The sequence below is a fragment of the Otolemur garnettii genome, unplaced genomic scaffold (genome assembly GCF_000181295.1).
Source record: "Otolemur garnettii isolate 467f Iridium unplaced genomic scaffold, OtoGar3 scaffold00284, whole genome shotgun sequence".
Lineage (NCBI taxonomy): Eukaryota > Metazoa > Chordata > Mammalia > Primates > Galagidae > Otolemur > Otolemur garnettii.
The window spans coordinates 933,758-947,583 of NW_003852679.1; the positions used below are offsets into that span (position 1 = coordinate 933,758).

At 33.0% G+C, this 13,826-nt stretch overlaps 1 protein-coding gene across 1 annotated transcript in view; it reads left to right on the forward strand.

The window, feature by feature from the left end:
* ADAM18 (ADAM metallopeptidase domain 18) overlaps positions 1–13,826 on the forward strand; it is a 188,263-nt gene that overhangs the window by 151,850 nt on the left and 22,587 nt on the right. Inside the window, exons 17-18 of the mRNA XM_003803189.1 lie at positions 3,152–3,232; positions 7,669–7,783. Of these exons, the coding sequence (XP_003803237.1) occupies positions 3,152–3,232; positions 7,669–7,783 (196 nt within the window). The remainder of the gene's footprint in view (positions 1–3,151; positions 3,233–7,668; positions 7,784–13,826) is intronic.

Sequence of the window (13,826 nt, forward strand, 5' to 3'; positions counted from 1 at the left end):
TATTAAGTATAACTTTAATACCTATTTTTTCTTTCTTAAAATGTATATACTTTTTTGGCACCCTCTTTATACACACACACACACACATATACCATTTTGTCCCTTCATTTATCTGTCAGTGGAAATCTACTTTGTTTTTCCCTTTTGGCTACTGTAAAATATTACTGCTGTGAACAGTGGTGTAAAAAATATATATTTGAGTCTCTATTTCAATTTATTTGGTTGTATTCCTAGATGGCCATTTGCTGGATCATATGGTTACCTGATGTTGAACTATTTTACACAAAGGCTGAACATTTTAAAATTTTCCCCATCAATACACAAGGGTTAAAATATTTACACATGCTCACCAAAACTTATTTTCTGCTTTGTTTTTTACTTATAGCAGTCTATTTGGGTGTGTTTTAAAAGTCAGAGATTTTAAATTATTAGTGATTGTGATCATCTTTTCATGTACATACTTGCCATTATTCATTTTCTCTAAAGAAATGTTTATTCAAGTCCTTTGACTGTTATTTAATTAACTGACTTAATTATTTGTTCATTTTTTAAGGTTTAGAATTTCTCTTTGTGTACTGGATATTGTTATTGCCCATGATGTTGGTATCATAACCAAGAAGTCTTTGCTAAATCTATTGTCAAAAAGATTGCTCTTTATATTTTCTTTTGATAGTTTTATAGTTTTAGTTCCTATGTTTATGATTTTTAGTAATTTCAAATTACTTTATCCACATAGAGTTTTAAAGATTCTAATCTCATCCTTTTGCATGTGAATATCTAATTTTCCCAATATGATTCGTTGAAAAAAACCATTCATTTCTCCATGGAATGGCTATAGCAGCTTCAGTGAAAATCATTTGACTATCTATGTGATGATTTATTTCTGGGCTGTCTAATCCAGGCGTCCTCAAACTACGGCCCATGGGCTACATGCAGCTCGCCTAGGACATTTATCCGGCCTGCCAGGTATTTTTGTCACTGCTGCCTGTCCTGCTTAGCAGCCTACTTGTCCCGGGGCCCACAGTCCAGCCCTCCGAGGGACAGTGAACTGGCCCCCTGTTGAAAAATTTTGAGGACCACTGCATTTTATTGGCCAATGTGTCTGTTTTTGTGCCAGGACCACCCTGTTTTCATTACTATAGCTCTGCTGTAAGTTTTGAAATCAGGAAATGATTCTCACAATTCTATCTTTTTTTTTTTTTTTTGAGATCATTTACCTACTTAGGGTCTGTTAAGCTTCCATATGAATTTTGGGATCGATTTTTCTATTTCTGAAAAATGGCTTGGATGTTTATAGAATCTGTATCTATACTATACTGTATCTATAAATTACTCTGGATAGTATTGCCATCTGAACTATATTGTCTTTTAATTCATGAATTCAATGTATTTTTATATTTATTTATGTCTTTAATTTTATCTTCTATAAATTACTACTATTTTTAATTTGCACAAAAAATGGTATGTATTTTATAAAGTGTGATATTTCAATAGATATGTAAAATGTGTAACTCACTTCAGGGTAATTAAAAAATTCATCACGTCTAACATTCAAAAAGACAAAAATAACAAGTGCTAGTAAGAATGTAGGGAAAGGAGAACTCATACATGAAAAATAAATGCATATTAGTAAGGTCATTACGGAAAACAGTATGATAGTTCTTTGAAAACCAAAAATAGAAATATCATATGATCTAGCAATCTCACTACTGGGTACCTATCCAAAGAAGAGAAAATTAGTATGTCTAAGACATATCTGTACCTCACATTTATTGCAGTATTGCACAATAGCCAAGACACGCAATCAATCTAGCAGCCCATCAACAGATGAACAAAGACAATGTGGTAAACATACACAACACTGCATTATTCAACTATAAAGAAGAATGAATTAATGTTTTTCATGTCAATTTGGATGATCGTGGAGGACATTTTCTAAATGAAATAAACTAGGCACAAAAAGATAAATACTACATGTTCTCATTCATATGTGGAAGCTAAAACAGTATCTTTTTTAGCAGTCTTTTACAGTTTTCATTTTGCAAGTCTTTTCCCTCCTTGGTTAGGTTTAGTTTCTAAAATGTTTTTTCTTTTTGATACTATTATAAATACAATTTTTCTTAATTTCCTTTCTGGGTTATCTGCTGTATTCTGCTGTGTAGAAATGAAACTTTTTTCAATCTTAATATTTATCTTGCAACTTTGCTGAATTCATTGATTCATTCTATCAGGTGTGTGTGTTTATGAAGTCTTCAGATGTTTCTACTTCTAAGATCATCTGCATAGAAGATTATGTCCTCTGCAAACAGAGATCATTTTATATCTTCTTTTATAATTGAATGTCTTTTCTTTTTTATCTTGCCTAATTGCTCTGGCTAGGACATCAAGTATTATGTTTCATACAAGGTACAAAAGTGGTCTAGTATATACAATCTATATTTTACTGATTGATTGTATGTTAGAGAAAATAGTTAGAAAAAGCTAATATTCATTTATATTTGATATCTTCATGTTGTGAATGACTTAATCATATGTTTTGCTGATATTTTGGGGGAAAAAAAGTAAAGAAGCTATAAAGCCAGTTACAATAGAAAAAGGTAAAGGACACAAAAAGCCAAATATCCAGGTGACTACCTAATTACCACTGGGACACACACTTTGATATAACAAGGTTTTACAATGGATAAAAATGAAGGGAAAATATTTCTTTTGCCTGATTATTCTCATAAATATCATAATAAAGATTCTTAACAATTTATAAATTATATTTTAAACCTAAAGAAAATTAATTCTCTCCTACTTTTCAAGGGGAGAAATCTGTAACACTATCTCATAGTATAGCATTTACATAATATAGAAAAGTTCTTTGATGGAGATTTCAATTCAATCCTAACTATTGGTATCAAAACTAAAACTATATGTTGTCTTTACATAGACCATGTCAAGGCAAACATCTTCAGACATTTTATTTCTTGAAATTATTATTGTTTAGATTTTTGTATTGAAGTACCAGGATATTTTAACCATAATCAGAATAATATTAATAAAAAATACTTTGACTTTAATATCTTTTATGCATTAACAAATAATGTTTTTTCTTAATATATATAAAATATGTGAATGATTATAAAATGTGTTTGTTTTATTTTAGTTTTGTGTAAATAAAACCTGTCAGAAAGCTCATTTAATGGGATATCATTGTAATGCCATGACAAAATGCAAAGGGAAAGGGGTAAGTAAATTTCCCTTCTATAGTTCTAAATTGCATATTGTTGTGGTTTCTGCAAAATAAACATTAATACATCTGCAAGCATTGAGAGTCTAAATCACTTTTAAGCTGGCATTGTCTAGTCTAGCTGTCTAATATAAAGAAAATCAGTGCAGCTAATTTTAATACTATAGCACTATTAAGTGAATTATGCTAGATATGTATTGTATTTATTTTAAGCACCCACAATTTATGAATCAGTAATATGTTTAAATGAAAAAAATTTAAACACAAATAAATGTATGTTTTCCTTATAAATGAAAAGAATGTATTTTTTCTTATAAATGAAACAAAATTAAACACAAATAAATGTATGTTTTCCTTATAAATAAAAAATAAATGTATGTTTTCCTTATAAATGAAAAAAATTAAACACAAGTAAATGTATGTTTTCCTTATAAATGAAAAAATTTAAACACAAATAAATGTATGTTTTCCTTATATTGTTCTACCCCAAAAGAGTTTGGATACATAATGTATTACAGAGAGTATACTTAAAAAGCATGAAAGAACATGTTGACACATTAGGAAATATTTCTATTCTAGTCAAGAGGCTTCCAATAGGAAATGAAACCGCAGGCAAAAATCTGTTTTTATTTTTTTCTCAATTATTTGTTTAATCTGGCAATATAAATTTGTTGTTACTTTTATGTTGAATTACCATTCCTTAAAATATATAATTTTAGGTCCTTTGTTTTTTCATAAAAGAATATGAATGTAAGATATAGTCAACACTATGTAAATGAGCCCCTATTCAATAGAATTTATTTGTATTTAATTTCAAAATTTAAATAGTTTGGTTCAGAATAAATAAATGTCACTGCATTGTCATTAATCTGCTATTAACTGGTAACAAAGAGATTAGCCACAATTTCCTTTTTTTTTTACTCCTTATAACTATAATTGTTGGCTTTTAAAAAAAATTGTTAATTTTTCTGTTCAAATCTCAAAATAAATTTATACATAGTAGATTTTTAAAACTTTGTTTTATTGAATACAAATTTGTTGTCTTAACCTATAAATTAAGATTAGATTTAGTTATTTTACTTGGACTTTTTGGACATTTTTATAAGTTTTTTATTATTTTATTTTCCATAAAGGAAATACAAAAAACATTATTTCTGTTTGCCACCCCCAACCCCACTCCCCATTGACTTTCTTGGAACCTAGTGAAAGCAGAGGAGGTCAGCATGACAAAGATTCTCACATTCAGCTGTTGTGGGGGAAATAACTGAGGAGACTGGGAGAGGCAAGCCCTCGTACCAGAGTTAAATACTTGCCCAGACAATGCTGCCTTGGCTGCCGCCCTGTCTGAAATCTCGCCAGTCCTTTGATTGTGTTTCAACAACAATCGTTTACAATATAGCATTAGCTGATTTCTCACAATTATTCAGGAATCAAGGAAACTATGTCCCCACACTTGATGTATGGGTGGCCTTACCTGAGAGCTAACCAGAACAATGAGGTAGTAGATGAAAGGTCTGGGTTACAATTAACCTTTGAAAGAGAACATGCATATATTGTAGAAGGGAAGAGACGTGACCTTTTAATCTATACTGCTGATATATTCCATTCAGCCCCAATGGCTGCTTTCTAATCTAATTTGTTTTAATTTGTTCAGAAACAGTTCAGCATTTTATTCTTGGGGATGTATTCAGCTTTTAATATAAGGAGCCAGACTCTTGCATTTATACCCCTCACAAACGCTTTACTGCTTTTTTCTTTATAATTTTTCTAGCCTGTCCCCACATATTTTCATTTCAATTTATATTTATCTACATAGGTTGTATTTCACAAGTAAAATGTTTAAAAAGAAAGACCGTAAAAAACAACAAAATCAAATAAAATCTGACTGAGCCTAGGTAAAGCTGCAGTTTATTCTCCAGTGACATATACAATAGCTCTGTCATTTATAATTCTAGTTCAATTGTATTAGTATGTAGTTATCCAAAAATAATTTGTAAAATAATTTTACTGTTTTTTTATTTTTTATTAAATCATAACTATAAATTAATGCATTTATAGGGTACAATATGCTGATTTTATATACAATTTGGAATTCTTACAACAAACTGGTTAATAAAGCCTTCACCTCACAGACTTAATTATTGTTAAGACATTTATACTCTACTCTTAATAGATTTGACATGTACCCTAGCAATATACACCATAGGTGAGGTCCCACTGATTGCCCTCCCTCTACCAATCCTCCTCCTACCCTTCTCCCTCCTCTTCCCTCCTTCATCTACCAATCCTCCTCCCACCCTTCTCCCTCCTCTTCCCTCCTTCATCCTGGGCCATAGTTGTGTTTTATCTTTCTTATGAAAGTGTGGGTGATTATATATTGATTTCATAATAGTACTGAGTACATTGGATACTTTTTCATCCATTCTTGAGATACTTTACTAAGAAGAATATGTTCAGCTCCATTCATGTAAACATAAAAGAAGTAAAGTCTCCATCTTTTTAAAGGCTACATAATATTCCATGTATACATATACCACAATTTCTTAATCCATTCATGGGTTGATGGGTACTTGGGCTTCTTTCATGCCTTGGAAATTATGAATTGGACTGCAATAAACATTCTGGTGCAAATATCTTTGTGGTAAAGTGATTTTTGGTCATCTTGATATATACTTAGTAGAGGAATTGCAGGATTGAGTGGCAGGTCTACTTTTAGTTCCCTAAGTACTCTCCAATTTTCTTTCCAAAAGGGATGTTTTAGCTTGCATTCCCACCAGCAGTGCAAAAGTGTGTCTTTTTCTCCACATCCACACCAACATCTCTAGTTTTGGGATTTTGTTATGTGGGCTAACATACAAGACTACAAATGTTATAACTACATTATGTGTACTAAACACTTGCTTAGCAACTTTTATTATACTTATTAGCTATCTGTGTGTTTTCTACAGTGAACTTTCCTGATATTTTGCTTATTTTTAAAAACTAAATTATTTGGCTCACCTTATAATTCTAGCATTCTGGGAGGCGTTAAAAGATGGATCACTTGAGCTCAGGAGTTAGAGATGAGCCTGAGAAGAGGATACCCTGTCTGTACTAAAAATAGAAAAATCAGTTGGGCATAGAGGCAGGCACCTGTAGTCCCAGCTACTTGGGAGGCTGAGGCAAGAGAATCACCTGAACCTATGAGTTTGAGGCTGCTGTGAGCTATGACACCAGGACACTCTAGCCTAGGGCAACAGAGTGAGATTCTATCTCAAAAAAAAAAAAAAACAGTTTTGTATTAGGTATGTGTTTTGAAAATATTTTCTTTGAGTTTGTGTCTGTTGTTTCTTTCTCTGAACATTGTCTTTCTCAAAGCAGGTGTGTCTAGTTTTAACTAAGCTTTTATTTTTCTTTCACTGAACCTATTTCAGGTGTTGTATCTAAAAAGTCACTACCAAAGTCAAGGTCACTAAGATTTTCTCCTGTATCATCATGTAGGATTATGGTAGTTTTGCATTTTACATTTAGGTCTATGATCCATTTTGAATTAATTTTTGAGAAAGGTGCTGGGATTCCTTCTTTTATATGTGAAATGTCCTGCATAATTTGTTGAGATATCATATATTTGTACATTTCATACATTTAATTGCCTTTCTCCTTTATTAGAAGCAGTCGAATATATTTTTTATGAGTCTAATACTGGATTCTTCTTTCTGTTAACGTGTGATTGTCTACACATTATTTTGCTTCATCTATGTGAATGAGGTGTGCATCATATCATTTTAGTCCTCTTAAAAAGAATAAAAATAAAATGAAAATTAATACTAAACTACTGAAAGGCATGGAAACATTGTAGAATATAAACTTCTAACAAGGAAGTGTATAATGAAGCTGTATCTAATTGTTCATTTTTAACATTTTCTTTTTGATCTCTTATTTTATTTCAAAAAATATATTCACTTAAAAATAAAATACACATCAGTAGGTTTTATAGTATCAAATACTGAAAAGGGACTAGGATAAGAAATTAAAGTGACCAGACTATTGATGGTAACATTATCACAACACCGTGCACATAAAGTAAAATGTATGAGTAGAAAAGTATTCAAATGGTGATGGCAAATATTTCCAAATTACTAAATAAAAGATAATTCAGTTGTGTAAATATGAAGGCCATAATCTTATTTAATATAATTTTTAAAAGATAATTGTGAAATACAAATTACTTACTAAAATATTCTTTGTATACAGGCTAGAAAGATGTTTTTACATAAGTAGTAATTTCATGATCTTATTAGTTTATTGCCAAAATTTTTACTAATTTTTTAATTTATTTCTCATATTACATAGTCATAATAATCTTAAGAAAAAGTTATATTCTATGAAATTTAGAGATTTACATAACATATAAATATGAAGATGACTCAAGAGATTCTGTATTTTCCCCTCAGATATGTAATAATTTTGGTAATTGCCAATGCTTTCCTGGCCATAGACCTCCAGACTGCAAATTCCAGATTGGTTCACCAGGGGGCAGTATTGATGATGGGAATTTTCCGAAATCTGGTAAGTTGAAATTCAATTTTTAAAACAAAATAGAATGGTCTTTTATATGGAGCTAATTGAAAAAATATAAGAGTTATTTTCAATGGTGGCTTTAGTGAAATTAAAGTAGTCCTTCTTATCCTGGTAGGCATACATTCCAAGATCCAATGGATTCCTAAAACTGTAGGTAATACTAAGCCCTGTGTATGCTACATCCATACTTAATAATTATTAAGTTTAATTTATAAATTATACACAGTAAGACATTAACAAGAACTTCCCTTTCCATGTTTTATGTCCTGGTACCTTCTCCATATGTTTGTGAATATCAATTCTATTGGGCATCTTCTTCTAGAAGAGTCTACTTTCATCACATTTGAAGACTTTCTTTGGGTGGTATCTTTTCTTCTTAATTATCTTCTTCAGCTGTGCTGGAGATGTGGCAGATGCTTTCTCCTTGGAAGATGCAACCTCTGTAGTTTTTATACTTTTCAGTCTAAACCTATTCCTGAATCTGTGTAAACACCCCTTTCTCACAATAAATGATTTCATGTCGTTGTTTTTCAGAGGATTCCCTGCTGCAGTCTGTGTATATACTCAATGTTTTCTGGCATAACACATGGCTATCACTCAGAGCAAGTTTGCTGCTCATGTCTTCCCCCCCCACCCAAACTTAATGCCTTTTCTATGTTAAGTCAGCACTTTTCATGCAGTGTGGACTTAATTTTAGCAGTTTGAGGGCAACAGCAAAAATAGCACAAATTAATTTTTTTTAATTTACAGTTTCACAGACTGAAGATTTTTTCTTACTGTAGATCTTAGCAACATCAGTATGTGTGTGTGTGCATGTGTGTGTATATAATATATAATATATATTTCCTTATTGAGTCAAACTTCCAACTATTCACTCAAAGCAAGAACTTTTTAGCTTCTCTTTGGCATATTCAGATTGAAAGCATCATAATAATACAAATATGAAGTAAATACAATACATAAGTACAATATGCAAATACAATTATGAAGTAAAATAATTTTACTTAAATACAAGCACTGTGATATCAAGACCATTAAAAACCAAGGTGACTAAGTAACTGAGGACACAGTTTATCCAGCATAGATATATTGGAGAAAAACATCTCTCCTCTCAGTGAGATGGAGAGGGATAGAGTGAGATTTTGTCATGCTGCTCATAATAGCATGCAATGTAGAACTTATAAATTGTTTATTTTTGTAATTTTCCATTTAATATCTTCAAACCACAGTTGACTATGGATAATTGAAACTGCAGAAGCAAAACTGCACATGGGGAGGGACTACTATAATGTTAGAAAATATGTGTAATCAGATAATTTAATTAATTTAGTTAAGTAAGTTAGAATACAATATCTTTAAGTTTCAACAAATGTCGTAAAATTAATTTTATGAAAATTATAGAATGAATGTTGCACAAATGATTTACATTATATATTATTTAAAATGTAGATTATCAAAAAAACTGTAGGATACAGTTTCAATCTGAATGAAACTTTTAAAAACATGTAGTAAAATATGTATGCATTTATTATAAAATAATAGTAAATCACATTTTAAAGAATTGAGTACATATTTATACTTTTTCTTCTTACTAATGAAGGCAATATCATAGGCTATTCATTTATTCAACTATTCATTCATTTATACATTTCCTCCACAAACATGTTCCTGTTTGGTAAGGCAATAACATTGAGATTCACATCTCATGAACACCACACAAACAGCAGTGTGGGTAATGGGTTTGCTAATATGTCAGAATAAAGGCAAAGTACTTAGAAAGGAGTAGACTTAATTTTAAAGGCCTGAGTAGATAATGGAAAAAAAAATAAATCAGTTGCTACATAATAACAAATTTTTGTGAAAAATAATAAGGCATGCTGATTAATAGCATTCCACATATGGTAAAGAATTATTAAGTCTTATATCAAAATTTGCATTAAAAATATCAGAGTATAGAAAGAACATAAAGATAATGAATTTATTTTTTGATAGAGATTGGGTCATCTGAGGGAGAATTCATGTGACGCTCTCACTGAATGTTTGATATTGGTGTCCCTAACTCATTAGGGACACGAAGGCTTAGTAGTCCTTAGTTTATAGTCAATTTAAAAATCAAAGTACTTCTGAGAAGCCAAGATGGGTGGATTGCCTGAGCTCATGAGTTCGAGACCAGTCTGAACATGAGCAAGACTCCATCTCTAAAAAATAGCAAGGCATTGTGACCATTTTGGTAAAATTGTATAGTGTGAGTTGAGACAAAAAGAACTCCGTATAACTTCAGGAAGCAGAAGTTTTTCATGAATATAACCTCTCATATTATTGATAACCATTAAAAGAAAGAGAACTAAAAGGAGTAACAGAAAATATTTCTGTTTGGGGCCATGGCACAGTATTACTAGATAATCAAAGAAAGTATTTTTCAGAAAGTAAGAGTATCTGACAGTGATCTTTGAGAATGGGAAACGTGATGAATTGCATGTTTGTGAAATAGTTTCAGTCACTCTTGTTCTATGTACTTGAAGAAGGAGAAAGAGAGATAATATGCAGTAAAGATATTCGAAAAAACAAAGGCTCAATATTTTGCTAACATGGTGGAAGGACTCAAAACTGAGATTCAAGAAACTGAATAAACCTCAAGCAGGATAAATAGAAAGAAATTTATCCCTAAGAAAATCAAGTTGCTGAAAACCAATGTTAAAGAAGATTTAACCAATGTTAAAGAACAATTTTAAAGCAGCTCAAGTCTGATAGCCTGAAGTATACAAGAAAGAGGCCAGCATATCTTTTCAAAAGAAACTGAAAAATATCAAAACTGTGACATTACTCTGGAGATTAACCCAACCCACGCAAATTAAAAGGGATTGTTTATGAGAACTATTTCTATTGACAAAGGTACAAGTCTACAGCATTCTTCCCTTAGGCTGATCCTATATGCTTTGCCCAACTATGTCAACATGGTCATTCAGTATGTGAAAAGCACTAATTGTGCTGCCATAGTGTCAAGATGGGGTATTGGGAAGAATGAAATTGCTAAATTTGTCAGAATATTATTGATTACCTTTGCAGTTATGTTGTTGTGATGAGAAAGGGTTGTTCAGGACAAAGACAGACCAGAAAACAAATAAGAATTTAACAGAGTGCCTGTGAAACTAGAACATTAAAACTCTTTCATGTATATGGAGAAATTTAGACAGCCACATGCAAAACTAGGATAAGCATCATGCTAGAAAATGCCTAAGAAGACCATAAACTGTCCCCAAATGCTAATTCCTACACTTAATGAAAACCTACCTTAGTGTAAAAGGAATGGTTCAGCACAAACTCAACCTGAAATAAATAGAAGTGTTGGTTTTTGTTCCACCAACCTTTGGGTATGTGATTATAGTTATCATCATTATCGTTATTATTATTTTAAATTTAGCTCCTGTTTTTCAAGAAATCATTGCTAAAACACTACCTGAAGGAAAGCTAAGGGAATCAGGGTTCATCTGACTTCAGTTACCACAATGGCAAAGAATGCAATCTTTGTAAAAATAATCAGAAAAATCACTAAATAAATGGATTACTGAAGTCTTCAACAATCAAAAAAAAAAAAGAAAAGGGCAAATTCTGAGTATGGAGTTAAGGGGCGAGTCATGTTTTAGGGTTTCTATGTTATAATAATCACATGTCCAATTTTCAACATATAAACAAAATTAACAAGATTTCAGTAGCAAATAGGAAAGGATGGCCTATTTACAGGAATAAGACTACTTAATAGTAGCGATGCTTGAAAAAGATTGAAAATCCCAGACTTACTAGACAAAGTCTTTAAATCACTATTTTAAATATACTCAAACACCTAAAGGCAGAAATGAACAAAGAACTAACGAAAGTCATGAAAAACATGTGTAGATAAAATGAAATTACCAGTAGAGCTAGAAATTATAAAATGAAAGAAAAAAAATAACTGAAGTGAAAATTTTACTACAAGATTTCAAAGGCAAGTAGGGAGAGGCGAAACAAGATGGTGGAGGGGATGCATCTCTGGATCAACTTTCCTCAGAGGCTTCAGGTGAGAGTGAGGGATTTGGACCTTTCCCTGCATGGAGTGTTGGCAGAGACAAGCAACACAGGGTGTTCAGCAAAAAGTGGATTGCTGGACTGCAATGGTAACCCAGAACCATGGTATCTGCCAGAGAAAACTTGGTGCCACAGCTGAAGTGGAGCCAGCCACTGTGGCCGGTGGCCTGAGGTGGCAGCAACCAATCCCTCCTCCATGGAGGACTACTATTCCCAATTTGTGGGGAGTTTAGGTGTTTTGTAGAGAGTGTGGTGCAGCATGGACTCCCGAGTGGAATTTGGCAACCAGAAAGGGGAGCTGTTTGGACCCCATTTGGAGCATTAGGGGTCTAGGCAGCCAGACAGAAAATTGAGGGTAAAGGATCTCACGTAGGAAACAGATGCACTTTGTAATGTTAGAAAAGTCTTTATGGCACTGCGCTGAAGAGGCAAGCTACAATGGCAACCAATCCCTCCCCCACAGAGACTGAAAAGTCTTTTGCGCTCAACCCTGAATCCATGGCCATCAGCAGCAACCATTCCCTTCCCCATGGAAGATTACAATTTCTGGTTTGAGGGGAAAATAGGAGGTGAGTACAAAATATGGTGAAGCGTGGACTCCTGTGCTGAATTTAGAGAGCAGATAGGGGTGCCCTCTGGAACAGGACAGCCAAGGCTGGGTGGCCAGTCAGAAAGTAGATATATTGTGAAACTTCAGAAATGACATCTCAATAGCACCTCTTCCTACGGGCCAGGTGCGGCGAGTTGAACCTCACCTACAGGCAGTCATCCTGCACTGACACTGCCCGATCGGCGGGCGGTGTAGGGAGTTCGTGATCGGAGTATGAGAGGGAGAAGGAAAGGGTGGACACAATCACACAACCACTCATACAGTATAGGAAGAAGGCTGAGCCGAAGCTGTTTATTTGGGATCGCTACAATCTTATATAGGGTTAGTTGAGGGGGCGTGGTTACTTCATGAAGCTGAATCTATATAAGGCTAGGAATGTAGTCTTTGGCCTATCATAGGTTTAAAATGTGAGGGGAAGGCGGAGGGATTATGCTGTTCTGACGGGAGGGGCCCTGCGCTGTGCTCTGCGTTTCTGTCTAAGTCTTGGACAATGCAGCTAGTTCTATCCGGTTTTCTTACCAGTACTGGTCTCTTTATTCAGCCTTTTCATGTGGGGGTTGAATTAGGCTAGCACTTCCTCTTACAATGTAGTTTAATATTTCTATTAACCCTTACACTGCACCTGAAGCTGGTTCAGGAAACCCCACACTTTATGGGAACTGTTGTAGGGAGAATTTGTGCAACCTGCCAGCAAAGTGTCCTTTTTTTTTTTTTTTTTAACCCATGGGACCAACATTCCTGCAGAGTATAAGCACCGAATAGGTAGCCACGCAACCATCAAAAACAAATCACTGTAAACCAACAAACAAGTATAAGCCTGGGAACCACTCATGATGACACCTGCTCTCTAGAAAGTATATTGCAACATAAATGTATTCCTACTAAAGTTGATCCCTATGCCATACGTATAGTTGTATGTTTGTATATAAACATAAGAATAATATTTTTCTAGTTGGGGCCCCCTTTTTTTCATCCTTTTCTTGTAGGAGTTATTGTTAAGTCTTTTTATTTTTTATTTTGTATTTTATTAATACTATTTTAACTTTTTTCTTCTCTCTCTCCCTCTCCTTCTCTTCTTATGGTTGCTGAGAGTGCCTACATAAGACACAAAAATTTTTTTTATTTTCTTTTTTTATCATTTTATGATTACAATTTTTGTTGTTGGTGGTGTTTTTTTGTTTGTTTGTTTGTTTTTTGTCTGTTTGTTTACTTGTTTCTGATTGTCTGTGCATCTATGTGCTTGTATGTCTGGTAGCATTTTTGTCTGTTAATTTCATTGGTTTCAATGTGTTTTATACTTTGCTAAATCCTCGGGTTGGCTATTTTCCCTAACTCCTATTTTCACATTCAATAAGAACA